Source organism: Engystomops pustulosus, chromosome 3 (genome assembly GCF_040894005.1).
Source record: "Engystomops pustulosus chromosome 3, aEngPut4.maternal, whole genome shotgun sequence".
Lineage (NCBI taxonomy): Eukaryota > Metazoa > Chordata > Amphibia > Anura > Leptodactylidae > Engystomops > Engystomops pustulosus.
Genome location: NC_092413.1, coordinates 209,428,948 through 209,450,336, shown reverse-complemented (window position 1 = coordinate 209,450,336; position 21,389 = coordinate 209,428,948). Strand labels below are relative to the sequence as shown.

Here is a 21,389-nt window from a genome sequence, read left to right as displayed (position 1 = left end):
TCTCAAACTCCTAGCATCAGTGTGAGAGGGTCCTTAGGCCGGTGGCACATGTGGAGTTTTTAAGCAGTCCGTTAAAAACGCACGAGTTGGAAAACACATCCATTTTTTCCCCCAAGATAATTATGGTAATTGAGAAAAACACAAAAAACCCAGAAAAAAAAATGATACATTTTCAAAAACGCAAGCGTTTAACAGACAGCTTAAAAAAGGGTTCAAAACGCCACGTGTGCCACCAGTCTTAGAAATTACTATAATATGGCTACATTGCAACCATATCTATCTGCTTTTAACTCTATCTTTATATACTAGTGTATTTTGTATTCAGATTATTTGCAGAGTTACTCAGGATGAATGCGATTTGTCATTTTAATAAGCAATTCATCAATTTGCTTAATAAAGGGTTGTACTTATCCACAAAATAGGGAGGTCAGTGACTAGTGTTTAGAATCCCTCCCAAAGATAAAAATGGAGGCACAACCTCCCTTGATGCCACACAAACTGAGCATGTGTGCCAACCCACACTCTGGGGTTATGAGAGATCGGTCCCTTAGAGTTGAACAAAGTGAGGAAAGTGTGGGTTGAACAGACAACCGTGCCCCTTTTATGGGGTAATTCAGGGGACATGAGGGAAACCATTGTAAGAAGTTACTTGAGGATCAGAAATCAGCCCTTCAGATCATCCTTTAACCCCCATTAGATAAGTATCACCACAAGAAAAACCTTAATTCCATGTACTGTATGTGCAGAACACTATATCCCAGGTCCCCTGCACAAAGCCTCCACATGTTAGACTAATGTGTGTTTACACGACTATGATCCAATTACCTAAACAGAGGGCAGATAATTGACGTGGCGGCTTCATTCAGTGGGGAATTACCCGCCCGCTCCATAAGCAGCACTGAGTGTTTTCCTTTCAAGCCAGGAAAGTGGTGGCGAGAGCCTGGATTCATTCACGGATATACAAAGCGTGGGGGCGGAGGTGCTATTAAGGACGCGGCAGCTGCTTAACATCAAAGTTTACTATAAAGCTTACCTAAAGTTAGTAGCATAATTTCACAGAATTATTCTGTAATAAACCCACAGCAAAAGTCTAAGGGCCAGGGATAGGGTCCCAATTACAGGCAGTCCCCGGGTTACATACAAGATAGGGTCTTTAGGTTTGTTCTTAAGTTTGTATGCAAGTCTGAACTGTATATTTTATCATTGTAATCCCAGCCAGAACTTTTTTGGTCTCTGACAATTGGATTTTAAAAATGTTGGGTTGTCATAAGAACCAGGATTAACACTAAATCTTCATTACAGACTCCTGTGATAACTGTTATAGCTGATTATTGTAGCCTAGGACTAAAGTACAATAAATTACCAATATCCAGAGGTCCGTTTGTAACTAGGGGTCGTATGTAAGTCGAGTGTTAAGTAGGGGACTGCCTGTATTCTCAAAAGTTACATTGCATTACACACGAAAATGATCAAGGAGATGTGGGGAGCAGAGAATGAACACCGCACCAAAATGTAGGATCAGACTACGCAAGGATTGATTGTAGTCTGTAACCATAGAGACACAGCACTGCACCGGAGCTTTGTACACAAAATTTTTCTCCATCTGAAAGTTTAGCTCCGTTGAGGCTAAAATCAGTTCATGTGGCCCCCAAAGACGTGCACCATCTGCTGAGGGGAGGTTTCCACTTTAAACATTATATCACGTGATTGAGCTTTATACATATTCTGGTGAATCCGTAGAAGAATCTCACACCGACTGATACGTGTGCAGCCGCAGCTCATAAAATACCAAGCCCAGACGGGACAGGTGTAAATATGTTGTTAACATGATCCTCTGACAGCTGCACGCTATCTTTACACCACTAAGAAGTGATCATTACTGCATAGTCACCACAGCCCTAGAGTACAGGCGGGGGTCAGCGGAGGATAGTCTTACACATTCCCATCCATTCACAGCCAATAATACACACACTACAGGCACGCAGCGCTCGCCTCACGCCTAAGGCTTATGGGGGTCGTTAGGAGCGACTCCAACATCTGTCTGTTGACACTTATGAATTTCTATTTTAGAATAATATCTAAATTCATAATTAGGAGGCAACGACTCAAATTCAATTTTTTTTGGCACATGTCAGGAATTCTTTAGTGTTGGGTGCCAAAATGGCCAGAAAAATTGGAGTATACGACCCTTTAATACCCAGTTGTACCATTGTCTTGTCCTTCAAGGAACCGGTAAGGTGGGGGCAGAGAAATATGACAACTCAAAAGGTCGAGGAAAAAAAAAAAAAAAGTAGTTTCCAAAATGTTTTTATGTTCTCACCATAACAGTTTCAAACATATCAGTAAATTTATTCTAATGCAGATAAATATCACCAAATATATCAAGTACCACCTTAGTCATAACTGATGGAGGGGGGGGGCACAGAACAAAGTACAAAAATATAAAATACAGATTTATCAGAAGTCTTTGAGCAGAATTGTTTGTTGCCCGTTGTAACCAGCTTTTTTTCCCCCATAGCCGTCTATAAAAATGAAATCTGAGCTCTGGTTTTCATGGACAACTAGAACAGTTTAACCTCAGAAACTTATGATAAATCTCCCCCATGAAAACCAATTGTCTTATTGAGATATTTACAGAGAAGCCTAGTCTTACCACAAGTATAGATGACATTGAGATGTTTACGAATACCGGGATAACACGGGTCTCCAAAATCGTAAGTGCTGGCGTAGACGCTACAACTGCGCCTTCCCTGACAGCGCTTGGTCATGAGTGAATGGGCCGAGGAGGATTGGCATTCTGATAGAAATAATAGGAATAATAAGGGTTAGTAAATCAAACTGATATTGATCTATACCATATATAGTGGCCATACCAGGGTACTGCAACCTTGCCAATATTCCCTTTAATACATCTCCTGTATTTAAATTCTGATCAATGTGGGACAGGATTGTAAGATTTTTGAAGCCACAGTTGGACGATATTCCAGACGAGGGGACTTCAAGTTACATAATAAAGTGTAGAAGAACTTATTTTAGTAAATTACCCAATATACTGCCCCCCCACACACATTACACAATGTTTTAAAGGGTTGGTCACCATCTCATGGCTTTTGTACACATTTTAGGAAACCAATTCCCGATTTCCCCTTCAGGGGAGCTGCAGCAGAAGTAGACACTTCCTTCTGGGTTGCCTGCAGAACACAATGAGGCACATTTACTTACCTGGTCCCTGTGCGATCCACGAAGTGCGTTGTCCGACGAGGATGAAGTCTGCCGCAATTCAACAAGATTGTGCGCCCGAGATCCCGCATGTGTCATTTTCCCGCTCAAGTCCGCCGGAGCTCACCTTCTTCCTGGTGTATGTGAGTGCATTGTCTTGCGACACAATTTGAATTGTTAAATCCTTAGGGTAGTCCGAATCAGTTGGCTCACCCCCCGATTTGTGTCGCGTGAAAGCCGGTGCAATTGTGACAGAACAATAGTGTGCGACACAATCCCTGGTGCGATCCCCTAAAAGTCAGGAAACCCGACGAAAATGCATCCATGGGACTCTTCGTATAAAGCCCCGATATATAGTGATTAGTAATAGACTTCGGCAATTAGCAGAAACGGCTCAGATTTTACAACTATTACATTACATAGCGGTGCTATGTGAACTTATGTTCTTAAAAAGGATAAGGATATTTTTGTTTATTAACTCCTTACTGACGTATCTATATGCCATGTCTGCTGCGTGTGTATGGAGAGGGCTAAGCCTTCTAATACAAGATTGATGTTTGCTGTATATTGCAGCAAACACCCACCGGTAACAACCAGTTAGTGCTGCCACCGATTGTGGGAGTTTGCCTCTGTCAGCTTTGTCAGTCATTTACATGGTTCTTAAATCCCAGTGGTGCATGGGATGTTGCCATATTGGATTTTAAGAGCCACCACAGGTCTCTACATGGAAAAAAAAAAAAACACAAAAAAGTTATGTATTTTTGAAGGTGGGGAGTTTAAACCCCTTAACAACTAGGCCCTTTTGTTTCTGAGTTTTTTTTATTTCACTACTAGATAACCATTATACATCTCTCAGTCTATGGACCCTATGACAAGTAACGACCAATGATAATTGAATCAACAGAAAAATAAATCAAAATGTCAGACATTTTGTCACCTAAAATTGGATGCAGACACAACATTGTAATGTTTGCTTAAGAACGTAATAGATAAATTATGCCGCGCGAGACAGAATAATTGCTTCAAGAACCTTGAGCAACGACCCAAAGCAGAGGGTTAATTCTCCACCACATCGGAGCATACCACCAATGCTCCGTAAGATTCAGTCTGCACCTCGAATGCAGGTCCTTCTAGAGTAATGAGGTCCATGGCCTGTAATATGGATGCTCTATAGGAGCATAATTCAACCCAAGCTTAATCATTTGTGACTAGCATTCAGGATTTATAGTGAAGACATTTGAGTCTAAGAATTTGTATGCTCTCTCCATGTTTGTGTGGGTTTCCTGCCACACTTCAAAAACACACTGGTTGGTTGATTAGATTGTATGGGACAGGGACTGATTTGGCAAGCTCTATATAGCGCCAACAAATTTAGCAGCGCTGCTCAAAGGAATTATGCTGCACTTACCCACTAAAGGCATGTCCCAGTTTTGCAGTGGGCACTCAAGGCCACCACCTTGAAGTCTTCCAAAAGTAGCCGAGTAGATTGCTATTACAGTGTTTCTCTTACAGGTCAGCCTCAAGCGGTCATCTTCACAAGCGACCTTACTTTTGTATTCATCTGCCAAGAGAGCAAAAGTATAAAAAAATTTGTGCAGTAGAGAATTTGTATTATCTTTAATGGTTTATAGATTTGCTTTTATTAGACTTCTGACTTGTTTAACTATGATATGGATACAAAAACAGCAACTTTCTGTAGTCGGTTGGTTGCAGTGCATCCAGTATGGCCAGTGTTGTGGTGATGGCAGTTACACATCATTACTATGTTAACAGAGCAAGAAAACCTGTTAGATCATCACTGGGAGCAGGGCATAAGAGGGAGGAGGAGTTACTGAGAACTACAGGATCTTGGGACTTGTCGTTTCCAGCCATCTTGGTGATAACTCCACCTACTTTAGAGAAGCCATAAAATTTTGTGAATCACAAAATCAAACTATTTAAACTCCATTTTGTGAGTAATGACATTAAGTTTTGTTACATTAATTTATAGCATTATGGGTTTTTGTATCAGATGTTCATATTCCCAGAATCCCTCTTTAAGCCCAAAACTGAAGTCCCATCTGCACCAGCCCACATCAACTAACAGGCTGCGTGCACCTTTTCTTGCGGACCGGCTATCCTGACCCTTCCAGCTTAACAAAGCAGATATTACCCGTTCCGGCCATTGCCTGCTGTTAAACAAAAGAACCAAGTTTATTTGCACAAATGTTACCTCCGTCTGGTCCCTGGATATGATTGTCTACCACCACAGGCTTCCGCATACATCACCCAAGGACTCATCTACAGACACTCAGGGGTTGCCCCAGGGAGAACCAGTACCACAGCCTCTCCCTCCATATTTCTTGCACACACCACCTGCTGGAAACCTGCCAGACTAAGACAGCCCTCCAGTCCCCATACAAATCACCATGACCACAGTGTGCCAAAAGCCACACTAGCCATCCACTCCGGTATTCTGGGCCCTGGCTGCTTCCAGGTCCCATGAAAAGGCTAGGCCCCAGTGGTGGAGGCTGCATTTGTTGAATTGTCTAACATTGCCCCAAAAATTATGAAAGCAATGCAACTCTACTATAGGCAAGTGTGGGAATCAGAAAGTTACAACTCTGCCATGGCAAAGTAAGCAGAGCTGCCAAAAAAAAAAAAAAAAAAAAAAAAAAAATCTAAAACAAAAAAAACCGAAAACTATACCGTACACTTCCTAGCCCAGATAGATATCAATGACTCCAGGAAGATCGTGCCCCCCCTTCCAAAGCCTCCTGCAGGTTGTCAAGTATGATTTTGAAAAAGAGGGCCAAGGTGCTAAATCAACACCACACACACTGCAAAATACTGTTCACACAGATGCCCTCTATCAGACATTAATTACAGAACCCGGGGGTCATACGGGGTTCCCAAGACAATGGAGGAAAGTGATATTATGAGAAGTACAGCAGACTCAAAGTTTCTATTACTTACTTGGACGGCATTTGTACCACACCACCAAATACTTGCTGGTCCCCGGACATGGATCCAACCCAAACAGACGGCTATTGACTAACAGCTGGCAATTCCTCCGGTCCTGGCACTCGTCCAGCACTTTCTGCAAAGAGGTACAACAAAAATCAGCAGTTCTGTATACGGACACAAATATCACATAGTGGTAAGAAACTCAATGGTACTATATCCCCATGACCATACAGCACTCTTCATTAGAAAGCTAATATACACGGCTAAAAGAAGTTATAATGATCCCAATTAAATATTCTCATCGAATATTTTGTACAAAAAGGTGAATGTGCCGACAAAAAATAAAATAAAAATATCAATGGAAATCAAAATTAACCAAAAGGAGACTGGGATCTGGAGTCACCCACAAGTGGAAAAACACTACAGGCTGATCCAGCTTGGATTTAATGTCTGTAAAACAAGACAAAACAGGCTCAGTATTGGATGTGGCCTCCAGGTGGCTGTAAAACCTCCCTGCAATGCCTTGGCATGCTCCTGATGAGGTTGCCGATGGTCTCTTAAAAAGGGAACTCTAGCAGAGAGCTCAGCTCATGACATACAGGCAGCAGCTGGCTCTGTGGCGCAATGGATAGCGCATTGGACTTCTAGTGAGTAGATGATATTCAAAGGTTGTGGGTTCGAGTCCCACCAGAGTCGTGGTTTTGCTGCACAAATGTAGGATAAAGTAACATGTATTACATTAGTATATATTATTATGACTTATAACCAGCGTTACATTTCACAAGTTTGTTTTAGGAACCACCACATTGCCCGTGAGGGCTCACAATCTATATGCTACAGAGACTCAACAAAGTCCTCCTTCCACTCGTCTCCTGATCACTGTAGTATTGTATTTTGTACTTTCATTTGATCTTGTTGTAATGGCCTTGTTCAGTTCTGAGGACTCAATATATTAGAAGACTATATTTCTGTGCCATGTCCTCAGGCCAATTTGCCACTCGCCATCAGTAAGGGTGATATGGTTTCTCCCCCCCCCCCATAAACTGTTTATGTATATTGTTAACTCCTTATTTTATTATAATCCAACATGTTTGAGTGTACAGCATTTTTTATATATTAAATAATCAGTATGCATTGTTGGTTGAAGTGCCTACAGTCACCTTTGTCTAAGTAACTTGTGAATGGTGGCAGTGACTTGATTGGCTGGGTGTAGAACGTGTGGAGTATATTTAGTGTTTGACGCCATTTTGTGGAAGTGTGGGTGGAGCTTAAGGACAATTCTGGACTCCATAGAGAAGGTGCCCCCTGTGTTTGACAGATCGGTGGGATAGCGTATCATTTTTATTACACCGTTAAAGGCTTTAAGTGTTTGGTTTAAGCAATTAACCCTTTCACTTAAAGGCTGGAGTATTCCTAATACTACCGTCCACAAGCTAGAGACCCAGTTCACTCCAACTTGTCCGTCAATATACAAATGTGCAAAACAGTTCCCCCTCTTTTCTATGTTTTGTTAGCAAAGGTCTAAGCAAAGATGGCAGAGGTGTACAGAAACCAATGTAAGGCTGATGTGCTGGTTTTGTGTGGAGTGAGGGCTAATACCAACAGCCCAGAGCAACGAGGTTTGCAGGTCTGGTGGTTTGCAGCCAGATCTTGTTGCAATGAGCTCAGCAGATTTTTGTGGCACATAACCTTTCAAAAAGCATCAGAAAAGTTAGTGTGTGAGCTTGGTGGCGAGTGTGCATTGATCCGAAGTGTGTGCAGTGTCATAAGTGGGACTTACGTTTAAGGGAAGGAGTTCTTTTTGGATCCAGTAACAGATAAGTGCATCTACATTTTTATTTCCTGATATTCATTGTGAGAGTTTTATTGCAACCAGGTAGATCTGAAGGTATTTTACTTTCATAATCTGTACATTGTGTGGGGGGTATAGGGAGGCATTCACCTTGCTTATCTAGACAGTATAGTCACAGGTGCTGCCTAAATAGTGGGGTGTGGCTATCTAATTAGCAGCCTTTATATACTTCTGTGGTCAGTTTGTTTGGTGGTTTGCAGCCAGATCTTGTTGCAATGAGCTCAGCAGATTTTTGTGGCACATAACCTTTCAAAAAGCATCAGAAAAGCGAGTGTGCGAGCTTGGTGGCGAGTGTGCATTGTCCTAAGTGGGACTTATGTTTGAGGGACTTTAGCAGGTAACTGCTGTATTTTGTGTTACTTCTTTTTTTTCTGTATTTCTCTTGTAATCCCCATTAGAACAATGGACTCCATAAGTGGCATTGCTACACGGTGTACATCCTGTGCCATGTATGCTTTCCTTGAACAGCCGTTCGAGGGGGATTACTGCTGTGTGGGATGTGTGAAAATTGCTCATCTGGAAGCCCAGATTCTGGATCTAAATGAGAAAGTTTCAAGGCTGCGGGTAATTGACAATATAGAGCGAAGTTTGCTGCTCCTGGAGCACAAACTCTGGGGAAGATGGGTGTGGGGAGGGAAGTATGGAGGTGCAGAGTGAGGGGGCAGCTAGTTGGGTAACATGTAGAAGGCGGGGTAGAAGGAAGAGTTGTAGGGAGTCTAGTCCTGATCTGGTGCACCCCAATAAGTTTGCCTGGCGGATGAGGGGGATATCAGCTCTGGGGTAGTAATGCTGCAGCAAGACGTGGCCTCTAGCAACCAGGGGACTGTCTGCTCCAGTAAGAAGGGTAATGGGAGCACAGGCAAGGTCAGACAGGTGCTGGTAGTGGGAGATTCCATTATTAGGGGAACACACGGCAATCTGTCACAAAGACCGTGCATACTGAACAGTGTGTTTGCCGGGTGCTCGGGTTCGGCATGTTGCGGATCGGGTTGACAGATTACTGGTTCACATTGGTACTTAAGACAAAGTAAGAGGTAGGTGGAAGGTCCTTAAAAATGATTTCAGGGATTTAGGCCATAAGCTCAGGGCAAGGACCTCAAAGGTAATTTTCTCCAAAATACTACCTGTGCCACACCAGGAAGGCAGGGGGAGATCAGGGAGGTAAATAAGTGGCTCAAAAGTTGGTGTAGGAAGGAGGGTTTTGGGTTCATGGAGAACTGGGCTGACTTTTCTGTTGGCTACAGGCTCTACAGTAGGGATGGGCTGCACCTCAATGGGGAGGGTGCAGCTGTTTTAGGGGAAAAAATGGCTAGAAGGTTGGAGGAGTGTTTAAACTAGAGACCTGGGGGGAGGGCAATTACACTTGTGCAGGGCAAATAGACAGTGTAGATAGAGAGCTGGGAGGAGTCATAGTCCATGGGGGAGGAAGGGGGGCTGGAATGAGATTGGGGAATAAGGACAAAAGGAATACGGACAGGAAAAACCATATAAAGTGCATGTACACAAATGCCAGAAGCCTCACAAACAAAATGGAGGAACTGGAACTCTTGATGTTGGAGCGGAAATATGATATAGTGGGTATCAGCGAGACATGGCTGGACAGTAGCTATGAATGGGTTGTTACTATAGATCGTTATAGTCTGTTTAGAAAAAAAATCGTATAAATAAAAAAGGGGGAGGGGTTTGTTTATATGCGAATTCTTGCCTCAAGCCTGTCTTGCAAGATCACATCGGTGACGCAAATGCAAATGTGGAGTCCCTATGGGTGGAGATAAGGGGAGGGAAAAATAAAATATTACTAGGGGTTTGTTATAAGGCTCCAAATATAATGGAGGCAGCAGAGGAAATTCTGATAAGTGAAATGGATGCGGCTTCAAAGCATGGTGAAGTACTTAGCATGGGGGATTTCAATTACCCAGATATTGACTGGGGGGCAGAAACATGCAGGTCCTTCAAAGGTAGCAGGTTCTTGTCAACAACAAAAGACAATTACCTGTCGCAACTAGTCCTGGAGCCAACAAGAGGGGGGGGCACTGCTGGACCTTATCCTAATCAACAGGGTATCAAAACTACAGGTTGGGGGGGGGGGGGGGACGTAGGCAATAGTGATCATAATATCATTGATTTTGTATTACGCTTTACTAAGAGCGTTAGTATGTATTCTGAAAAAGTCCTGTGAGAAACACATACCTTATGGGAAAAAGCATAAAAGAGGAACAAGAAAAAGCCTATGTGGCTAACTAGTCTTGTAAGGAAAGCAATAAGCGAGAAAGATAAGGCGTTAAAAGTTGCTAAAACGTGAAGGTAGCGATGAGGCATTACAGGATTAGAGAAAAATAAATCCTGTAAAAAAGCAAATAAAGGCCGCAAATATAGAGACTGCTCTCCCTGGCAATATTTCTCAAAAATAATCCCAAATTATTTTTTAATTATATAAACAATAAGAATCTAAAAACAGTGTGGGCCCCCTTAGAAATAACATGGGGGTCATGGTGGAAGGAGATGAGGAAAGGGCCAATCTACTGAATGTTGCCTTATCAACTGTCTTTACCCAGGAAAATCCCCTGGTGGAAGACACAATGAGGAATAATGTTAATTCTCTTTGGAATGTCAACAGTTTAACCCAGCAAGAGGTATGGCGCCGCCTCGCAACCACTAAGATAGATAAATCACCAGATGGCATACACCCCCGGGTTCTGCATGAACTATGTACCGTGATAGACAGACCGTTATTTTTAAAATTTGAAGATTCACTGAGGACTGGTTATGTTCCACAGGACTGGCGCATAGCCAATGTGGTACCAATATACAAAAAAAAAAAAAGTATCAAATAGCGATCCTGGAAACTACAGACCCGTGAGTCTAACTTCTGTGGTGGGGAAAATATTTGAGGGGTTTGTTAGAGATGCTATCCTGGAGTATCTCACTGTGCACAACCTTATAACCCAGTGTCAGCATGGGTTTATGAGAGATCGGTCCTGTCAGACTAATCTGATTGGTTTCTACGAGGAGGCAAGTTCAAGACTGGATCTGGGGGACACTGTGGACTTTGTATATTTGGACTTTTCAAAGGCATTTGATACTGTGCCACATAAAAGGTTGTTATATAAAATGAGACTGCTGGGAATAGGGGAAAATCTGTATTTGGGTAAGTAATCAGCTTAGTGAAAACAGAGGGTCGTCATTAATGGCACATTCTCAAATTGGGTTGATGTTACCAGTGGAGTGCCACAGGGGTCAGTATTGGGGCCACTTTAATATTTTTATTAATGACCTTGTAGTGGGTTTACACTGTCAAGTTTTAATATTTGCAGATACTAAGCTGTGTAAAGTAATAAATACTGAGGTCAATAGTTTAGCATTACAGAAGGATTTGTGGAAGCTTGAGGAGTGGGCAGAAAAATGGTTGATGAGGTTTAATGTAGATAAATGTAAAGTTATACTTTATATTTCCATGGCCCAAGTGCATAATTATGTTCTAAACTGTCAATTACTTGGTAAAACTGGAGCTGAAAAGGACTTGGGGGGGGGGGGGGGGTTGGGGTATTGGTGGATGGTAAACATTTTAGTGACCAGAGCCAGGCGGCTGCTGCTACAGCAAATAAAATTATGGGATGTATCAAGAGAGGAATATATTCTCATGATTAAGACATAGTTCTGCCCTTATACAAATCCCTGGTCAGACCACACATGGAATATTGTGTACAGTTTTGGGCACCAGTGTATAAAAAGGATATAGTAGAGCTGGAATGGGTGCAGAGGAGAGCAACCAGGATTATTAGGGGAATGGGGGGACTAGAATACAATGACAGATTACAAAATTTGGGATTATTCAGTTTAGAATTAAGACAACTGAGGGGAGACCTCATTACAATGTACAAATACCTGAACGGACAGTACAAGGATCTCTCCAAAGATCTTTTTATACCTAGGCCTGTGACCAGGACAAGGGGGCATTCTCTACGCCTAGAGGAGAGGCGATTCTACCATCACCATAGACAAAGGTTCTTTACTGTAAGAGCAGTGAGACTGTGGAACTCTCTGCCGCAGGAGGTTGTTATGGAGGACTCTATGTACATGTTCAAGAGAGGCCTGGATGACTTTCTGGAGAGCAAAAATATCACGGGTTATGGGGATAAAACATTTATTTAATTCTTAAAGGTTGGACATGATGGACTTGCGTCTTTTTCCAGCCTTATATACTATGATACTATGATATTCAGAAGATAAATGAATACTTCACTTTGTAAACTGTCCAGTTGGTGTTGCCAATCGCCAATAACAATTACCTGAAGTGTATAAAGAGGTTTGTGCGCTACCTAACTGAAGGTACTGATATGGCGCTATACGATAGACAACTTCCATGCAGCATCCGTTTTCAAGAGCCAGCTCAACATTTTTCAAAATAGACTGTTTCTTTGGATATTCCCTTACTCAATCTTGAAAATGTATTAAAATATGTATATGTATTTATAATTTTAAAAAAGTAACACTTCAAGAATCTTCACTGCCTTGCATTTTTTATTAACTGCATATTATTTTATTTCTATTAGAGAAAAACCAACTAGCCCAGAAATTGAAGAAACCTAGTGAGATGCAAGAACTATTGGCTGTTGCAGTCCCATCTTTTAAGGAAGCAGTAGGTAGAGCAGGTAATGGGGGCAAGTTGAGCGAAAAAGAAAAGCTCACTGCTCCATTACCTGGAGTGCTGGATGGTTTTGGATAAGCTGCAGGGGTCTGGTGTGGTACAGAATATGACAGTAAGGATTCATTCTTTAAACAGGTTTGTATTTGTCCAAAACATACATTTCTATTGTCATCTCAAAATTGTATACATTTATAATTTTGCTGGCTGAAGAGTGGGAATGTAGATACTCATGAAGGAACTCCTGTATACATTCCTGTACATGAGGACAAGAGATGCCAATCAATTCACTTTGCCAGCTCTGACAGAAGAGGAAGAGGTAAATATTCTATAGTATACCCACCTGTCATCTGCTGTAGATCAATAATAGGTCACAGACATTTGTATTAATGTATTGTTTTTTTTTTTTTTTTAATTTTAGTGGTTTGAGATATATTACAAGCATATAAGATCCACATGGACATCAAATGTGGATATCAAAAACTTTCATTTCATCAAGTGTTAAGCCAATTAACAAAGTTTCCCTTGATGTCTCCAGATTCCATGAAAAGTATTTACATTTTTTTTCCATCATATTATCCCTGACCAATGTCTTTATCATGTTATACATTTACTAATTGAATAATATGTTAATATTTGTTTCCATTACAGATTTAATGTGAACCCAGAGACGAGCCAAGCTGTGCGGAGGAATGCAGAGACCTACATCTCTACTAAGTGCAAGGATAGTGCGGAGAAAGAGCGCGTCACCAAATATCTTGCCCATTCCAACCAAACAGTACCGGGAAAAACAATTGAGACTGAATTGTTCAAAGCAGATTCCCATATACGAAGATGAGCAACCCTCAACTAGCAAAGAGGAACCTACCACCTTACCAAGGTAACCAGATTGACACTGGAATAATGTGAAAATGCTAGCGTCATCAAAATCTGATTGATCATTTATAATCAACTTAACCTAAATTTTTTATTCATTTTTAGAGCTGAAGTTGTGGCACCCACTGTCATCCACGGACTAAAGCGGAATTTCAAAACTTTCTAGAGAAACATCCCTTCAGTTTAAGTGAAAAACCACCTCTCCTCAAAGTTTGCGTTGCTGCATCTATATTATAGGTAAGATTGACATAATTCACCACATAGTAACAAGTTCACTGTATGCAGATATTACTATATTTAATAACCCAGAGACAGGGTTGATTAAGAAAATAGATCATTCCACAGCTTTACACCCGACCTGGGTGCTTTATAATATACAATGAAGAAAGGGTGTTATTATGTCTCTACAGTACTATGTGTTACGCTGATTTTTTTTTTTATATTTTTTTTTTATTTTAGTAAATGCACTATTACATACATAACATACAGAGGGGAGCAACATATATCCTTAATATAATATATAAAAGCTCCATACAATTAAGAGCTACTAACACAATACCGTAGCGTCATAGTATACTTAAACCCTCTACTCACCCCATCCACCCACCACCACACTCTGCCGATGCGGTTTTAATTTATTTAATTTTTAATGACCGAAACAAATCATGTTATTTTATATGTTCTTGACAGTATTGCTTCAGGACCATCAGCCAAGTGAACTGGAGGTCAAGGGATGTATTCAACGACAGCGATGGAAGAGAAATTTGCCATGGATTAAAGAAACTTTAGACAATTGGAAGAAAACATGATAGTTTATTGTTAAAGTATTGTGTTTTTTTATAATGTGGGGGGGGGTTGATTGTTTTACCGTCTCCAATTATAAAGTTTAATAAATGTTGGTTTTAGAAACTAGGGCCATGATTGAGGGGGACAGCCGGGGGCATCCGTACTGTGCTGCTTGAGGTGAAATTCCTGGACCGATGCAAGGCGACCGAGAGCGAAGGCATTTGCCAAGAACGTTTTCATTAATCAAGAACGAAAGTGGGAGGTTTGAAGACGATCAGATACAGTTGTAGTTCTGACCATAAACCATGCCGACCGGTGATCCGGCGTTGTTATTCCCATGACCTGATATGAATGCTAAATCTATAACAGGGTTATTTGGTTAAGAAAGATAGATTTTTAAAGATAAGGAATGAAATAAAGTGCAACATACTAAAATGGCCGACTCCTTAATAGGGTAAAACAAATTTTTAAAACACCAAGCAAATGCCTGTGGGTGTGGTTTAACATGATCACATCTGCATTTCCAATAAAACGTATGGGATGGTAACAAGCATCCGGTGTATTGTATGTGCACACTTCATGTATGAACATGGCAGCCCCCACGTACATATATTCATTGATATTTAAAATTAGGGACTATGTATAGTACATTTAAATATTCATTGAAATATTCAAAAGGATACCTTTAATCAATTTAATCATACACAAGACTGCAACATATCAAGCCTTGTGATCGGTGCAATGATCTAGTCAGGGCCGGTTCTAGACAAAGTGGGGCCCTGGGCAAAACTAAAAGTGGGGCCCCAAAATAAAACTATTTTATGACCAGTCACAGTCAGTAAGCGGCTCCTTTAGTATGGTAAAACAAACTCTAATATGGGAGAATTTTATAGGAGATAGATAGATGATAGGGAGATTTATGGGCAGCATGGTGGCTCCGTGATTAGCACTATAGCCTTGCTGCGCTGGTCAACATCTGCAAAGATTTTGTATGTTCTCTCTGTCTGCGTGGGTTTCCTCCGGGTCCTCCGGTTTCCTCCCACACTCCATAAAATTACTGGTAGGTTGATTAGACTGTGAGGCCTATTGGGGAGAGGGACCAATATTTTCTGAAAGCAGACACTTGCCATATTTTCAAAATTGCATCAAAGAGTTTATAGACATAGGCGCCTGCATGCAATTTTGATTCAAACTGAAACATTTTATAAAAAATACTTAAAATTTGACTTTGATGGCAAAAAATGTGCTCCAAACAGAAAATGTTTACCTTCACATCTCCTAAATGTAATACATGGACATGTGTAGCGTTCACAAATGTGCCCTATTGATATGTTCACATAAATAAATCCACATAATATCACTAAAACTGTAATAACTAGATATCTGCTTTTCAGCTAGACATTTTTAGACAGTCACAACCTGCAAAATATATCAATAAAACAGAATAAAAAGTAAAGGTGTCATAAAACCTATAGAATTTTGAAAGCAGACGACCAGGCGATGCATTTGGCAATTAACATTTAAAATTTCCTCTAAAATATGTACAAATCCAGATACTTATATAAAGAAAATCTACTTTCCTAAAAGAGTAAGATGTGAGGAGATCATACAGACCCCACACCAATATACTGTATTCGCCGAAATATGCTGCAAAGGGAACTGCAGAAAATTCACACAGATGTATCATTGTCTGTTCCTTACACAATGGTAACCCAAATAAATAACTATATATCCATAAACCTCTCTAATGAGATAATAAAAGTCACATTTAGATGTTGCCATTGAATTAGCTGCACAATAACAGTACCCTCCGCGCTTGAGAATGAGAGTGAGAACGTCATAACATAGGTGTAAATAATGGAGGATGGTGTGAAATAAAAACTTTATTCCAGAACATGTGTGTGTTTTTGGTGTTACATATAACTTTATGGACATGTTCTGGTCGCGGTGTAGTCACATTAGGCGAAGAGGATCGAATGTTCATCGTATCAGTCAATTTTCCCAACACTAAAAGACTATCACAAAATAAAATGGAATAAGAGAGAAAGGGCCCCATTTATCACTTTTGTGCGCCTAAGTGTAGTAGTTGCGCCTAAATTCTGGCGCACTGTTTTCCAGAATTATCACGAGCTACAACCATCTTTGATAAGTTAATTTCCTGCCCCTTATTAATTACTTTAACACAGTTTGGGCGCAATTTTGGCGCAGTTTAGGCACAATGTTAGATTCAGGCACTTACATGTGATCCTGCTACAAGCTCCTCTCTGCTTATCCCACAGCCCAGAATGAAGACATACCTCCCAACTTTTGTGGAGGAAAAAGAGGGACAAAATGGCGGCGCGCGAAGCGCGGCGATTTTTTTACCCACAGAAGCCACACCCTAGCCACGCCCCCTAACGACACCCCCTGGCCACGCCACTGCTCATACCTTCAACGCATCCACTGGCACCAATGTATATTTATGTATATAATTGGGGGGCATATTCCACTCCCCCTAGACAACGAGCATGCCCTCCTAGACAACGAGAATGCCACCCCCCCCCCCCCAAGACAACGAGCATGCCCTCCTAGACAACGAGCATGTCCTCCCCTAGACTACGAGCATGCCCCCCCCAGACAACGAGCATGTCCTCCCCTAGACAACGAGCATGTCCCCCCCAGACAACGAGCATGCCCCCCCCTAGACAACGAGCATGTCCGCCCCCAGACAACGAGCATGTCCCCCCCAGACAACGGGCATGTCCGCCCCCAGACAACGGGCATGTCCGCCCCCAGACAACGGGCATGTCCGCCCCCAGACAACGAGCATGTCCGCCCCCAGACAACGAGCATGTCCGCCCCCAGACAACGGGCATGTCCGCCCCCAGACAACGGGCATGTCCGCCCCCAGACAACGGGCATGTCCGCCCCCAGACAACGAGAATGTACCCCCACCTAGACAACGAGAATGTACCCCCACCTAGACAACGAGAATGTACCCCCACCTAGACAACGAGAATGTCCCCCCCTGTGGCTGCGTGCCCTTTTTTGTGTGTTTGTTATTTTTGTCTTCCAGGACCGTGCCTGCTGTGGACTGCTTTGGATTCGAAGGATTACATCGATGACCGACAGTTCTAACAAATAAAATGGTCAACGAGGGTGTGTCTGCGTTTTTTGTTCAATAAAATTTTCTGAAAACGGTGTGATTATTTCTTTTTTTGCGACACTCTTCATAGTTTGCCATAGTAGTGGTGCCGGCTAGGTGATGGTGCTCATTACTAAGGGCTGGCCTTAGTGTGAATTTGCCAAAAAAATTAAGGCAAACACTAACGCCCATACCATTACCCTGGTACCCACCGCCACTAGGGGTGCCGGGAAGAGCCGGGTACAAACCAGTACCTGACCGTCTATAGATGGTCAGGTAGTGGGGCGGCTGCAGGCTGTTATTGTTGCGCTGGAATAGCCCCCTAACAGTGGCCTATCCCAGCTCAGTAATGGCAGGCTGCTGCTGCTTTTTTGTATCAGGCTGATTTGAAAAATAGGGGCACTCCATGCCGTTTTTTCTTCAAATTTTTGACAAAAATATGCGTGGGGTCTCCCCCCTTTAAAGGGGGCTCCCAGGCTGTTTCCCCCATTTTTACAAAAAAATGGGGGGAAAAACGGCATGGGGTGCCCCCTATTGTTCAAATCAGCCTGATACAAAAAAGCAGCAGCAGCAGCCGCCATTACTGAGCTGGGATAGGCCACTGTTAGGGGGCTATTCCAGCGCAACAATAACAGCCTGCAGCCGCCCCAACACCTGACCATCTATAGACGGTCAGGTACTGGTTTGTACCCAGCTCTTCCCGGCACCCCTGGTGGCGGTGGGTACCGGGGTAATGGTATGGGCGTTAGTGTAAATTTGCCAAAAAAATTAAGGCAAACACTAAGGCCAGCCCTTAGTAATGAGCACCGTCACCTAGCCGGCACCACTACTATGGCAAACTATGAAGAGTGTCGCAAAAAAATAAATAATCACACCGTTTTCAGAAAATTTTATTGAACAAAAGACGCAGACACACCCTCGTTGACCATTTTATTTGTTAGAAATGTCGGTCATAGACGTAATCCTTCGAATCCGAAGCAGTCCACAGCAGGCACGGTCCTGGAAGACAAAAATAACACAAACACACAAAAAAGGGCACGCAGCCACAGGGGAGGACATGCTCGTTGTCTAGGGGGGGGGGGGGGAAATGCTCGTTGTCTGTGGGGGGCCATGCTCGTTGTCTAGGGGTCAGGGGGAGACATGCTCGTTGTCTAGCAGGGGGAAATGCTTGTTGTCTAGGGGGGGGACATGCTCGTTGTCGCAGTAAAGGGGAGGGGTCCTATGGAGCGCAGTAAAGGGGAGGGGTCCTATGGAGCGCAGTAAAGGGGAGGGGTCCTATGGAGCGCAGTAAAGGGGAGGGGTCCTATGGAGCGCAGTAAAGGGGAGGGGTCCTATGGAGCGCAGTAAAGGGGAGGGGTCCTATGGAGCGCAGTAAAGGGGAGGGGTCCTATGGAGCGCAGTAAAGGGGAGGGGTCCTATGGAGCGCAGTAAAGGGGAGGGGTCCTATGGAGCGCAGTAAAGGGGAGGAGTCCTATTGAGCGCGCAGTGAAAGCCATAAAAAACACATTTGATATTTTCCTTCCCGCTTCCCAGTACAGGGCCTGGAATATTTAATACTGTCACTAGGAAGTATAATTTGTTACGCAGTAACAGGCCGCACACAGCTCTGTACGTGGAAAAATAAAAAAGTTATTGATTTTTGAAAGTGGGGAGTGAAATATGGAAACGCAAAAATCGCTCCGTCAGAGTAATGGAGCAGGCGGCCGTGTATGACCATTCTGCTCCATTACTGTCATAGAGCGATGACATGTACCTTATGTGGACCCCAACAGACCCCTCGTTTTCATGATCTATGGGGGTCACATCACTGAAACCCCCACACATCAGCAGGTTAAGCCCTGTCCTATGGATAGGGCCTAACTTGTATTTGTGGGAAATAACCCCTTAACGCTCTGCGCCGTAGCTCTACGGCGCAGAGAGTATAAGGAGTGTATGAAGAGGGCTCACGGGCCGAGTCCTCTTCATACAAAGGTGGGGGGTTTTGCATGTTGCAGAAAACCCCCACCGCTAATAACCGCAGTCGGTCATTGTCGCCGGCAAAGTCTTTTTTACGATCGCTGTGCCCCCGAACGTCATCGGGGGCAGCGATCGGTTGCTGTGGTAGCCTCGGGTCTTCTTTTGACACGAGGCTACATGGCTTCTGCAGATTCGTTACAATGAGCCAGAAGTATTGCTGTATATGGTAGAAGCGATCTGACCATCTAGGGTTAATGTACCGTAGATGGTCTAAGAAATAGTGGAAAAAAAAAGAAAAAACAGGTTTTAAAAATAAAAAAATTTTATAAAATATTAAAAATTCTAATCACCTCCCTTTCCCTAGAACGGATATAAAACATAATAAACAGTAAAAATCAAACATATTAGGTATCGCCGCATCCCAAAATGCCCGATCTATCAAAATATAAAAACGGTTACGGGCGGCGGTGACCTCCGAGGCGGGAAATGGCGCCCAAATGTCCGAAATGCGACTTTTACACCTTTTTACATCACATAAAAAATGAAATTAAAAATGATCAAAATGTCGCACAGACCTCAAAATGGTAGCAATGAAAACGTCGGCTCATTTCGCCAAAAATGACCCCACCCCCAGCTCCGTGCACCAAAATATGAAAAAGTTATTAGCGTCAGAAGATGGCAAAATTTTTTTTTTTTTTTCACACATTCGTTTAATTTTTGAAAATGTATTAAAACACAATAAAACCTATAAATCCGGTATCACCGCGATCGCACCGAACCAAAGAATAAAGCTGAAGTGTTATTTTGAGTGCACAGTCAAAGTTGAAAAAACTGAGCCCACAAGAACGTGACACGTGCGGTTTTTTAAAAAAAATTTTCCACATTTGGAATTTTTTGCAGCTTCGCAGTACACGGCATGTTAAAATAAATAACATTATGGGAAAGTAAAATTTGTTACGCACAAAATAAGCCCTCACACAGGTCTGTACACGGAAACATGAAAAAGTTATGGATTTTTGAAGTTGGAGAGCGAGAAATGAGAGAAAAACCCTGCGTCCTTAAGGGGTTAAGGGATTAAGTATATGGTACAATAAAAACAGAATAGAAGGCACTGGGGGGGATTAGGGATGGGGGCAGGGGGTCTATGGAGGAAAGTGAAGTGTTTAACCCTTTGCTGCCTGCAGTCACTGTAGAGTACCTGTTATCACACTGCAGCAGCTGCACACACTCGGCTCTGCTTCATCAGACGAACTTCAGTGAGGAGCAGGAGGAGGTGGGGGCAGGGAGCCATTGATGTAGCAGTGCTGGAGAGTTCCTGCCTGCACGGAGGATGATCCCCTGGGGCTGCTGTGCAGGGGCAGTGCAGAGAATATGACATTCTGCACTGCTCCATCCATCCATCCATCCATCCATGTGCCTGCAAGTGGCAGCCTGAGGACAGGGAGGGCTCTGCCTCCCAGGGGAGGGGATGGGGGAGGTGCCGGCTCTGCAGCAGACAGCCCGGGAGCTGGAGAGGAGGAGGAAAAATCAGTGAAAACGCAAAAAAACCGGGACTTTCCCGCCCAAAACGGGACGGTTGGGAGGTATGATGAAGATAACACTCACAGCAGCACCCAGGTGTGTGACACCCAGCACCCAGTGACCTCCTCAGCAGTGGCTTCTCCTGGAGGGGATCCCCCAGTGCTGATCTTCTGCTGCACCCCTGTAATTCTGCACAGTGTCTGAGGGGGATACTGTGCAGAATTACACGGGGGACACTTGTCTGTGATATCTGCAACATTCTGCAAAGTTCTGAGGTCTTGCTTTGAGCTCAGGAGTCTGCAGAATGTTTTGTAAATAGAAGGTGATGAACTGTAAATAGAGTCTGCAGCTCCTGTCTGCAGAGTATCTCATGTCTGTATTATATGTTCTAGTGTCTGCAGAGTATCTAATGTCTGTATTATCTGTTCTAGTGTCTGGCTGAGCTCTGCTGCTAGAAATGAGCT

General features: G+C 42.9%; 1 protein-coding gene and 1 non-coding gene across 3 annotated transcripts in view; one reads left to right on the top strand and one right to left on the bottom strand.

The window, feature by feature from the left end:
* The window catches only part of EVA1A (eva-1 homolog A, regulator of programmed cell death), a 267,070-nt gene that overhangs the window by 100,806 nt on the left and 144,875 nt on the right, over positions 1 to 21,389 (bottom strand). Inside the window, exons 3-5 of one of the 2 annotated variants that reach the window (XM_072143694.1) lie at positions 6,175 to 6,298; positions 4,628 to 4,780; positions 2,654 to 2,797 (exon numbers count right to left, since the gene is read on the bottom strand). In XM_072143694.1, coding sequence (XP_071999795.1) covers positions 2,654 to 2,797; positions 4,628 to 4,780; positions 6,175 to 6,298 — 421 coding nt within the window. Of the gene's footprint in view, positions 1 to 2,653; positions 2,798 to 4,627; positions 4,781 to 4,874; positions 4,960 to 6,174; positions 6,299 to 21,389 lie in introns of those variants that run through there. The other variant, XM_072143695.1, reaches the window with a different exon arrangement.
* Positions 6,776 to 6,861, top strand: TRNAR-UCU (transfer RNA arginine (anticodon UCU)). The gene is given in 2 exon segments: positions 6,776 to 6,812; positions 6,826 to 6,861. It is a non-coding gene; the product is annotated as a tRNA-Arg (tRNA).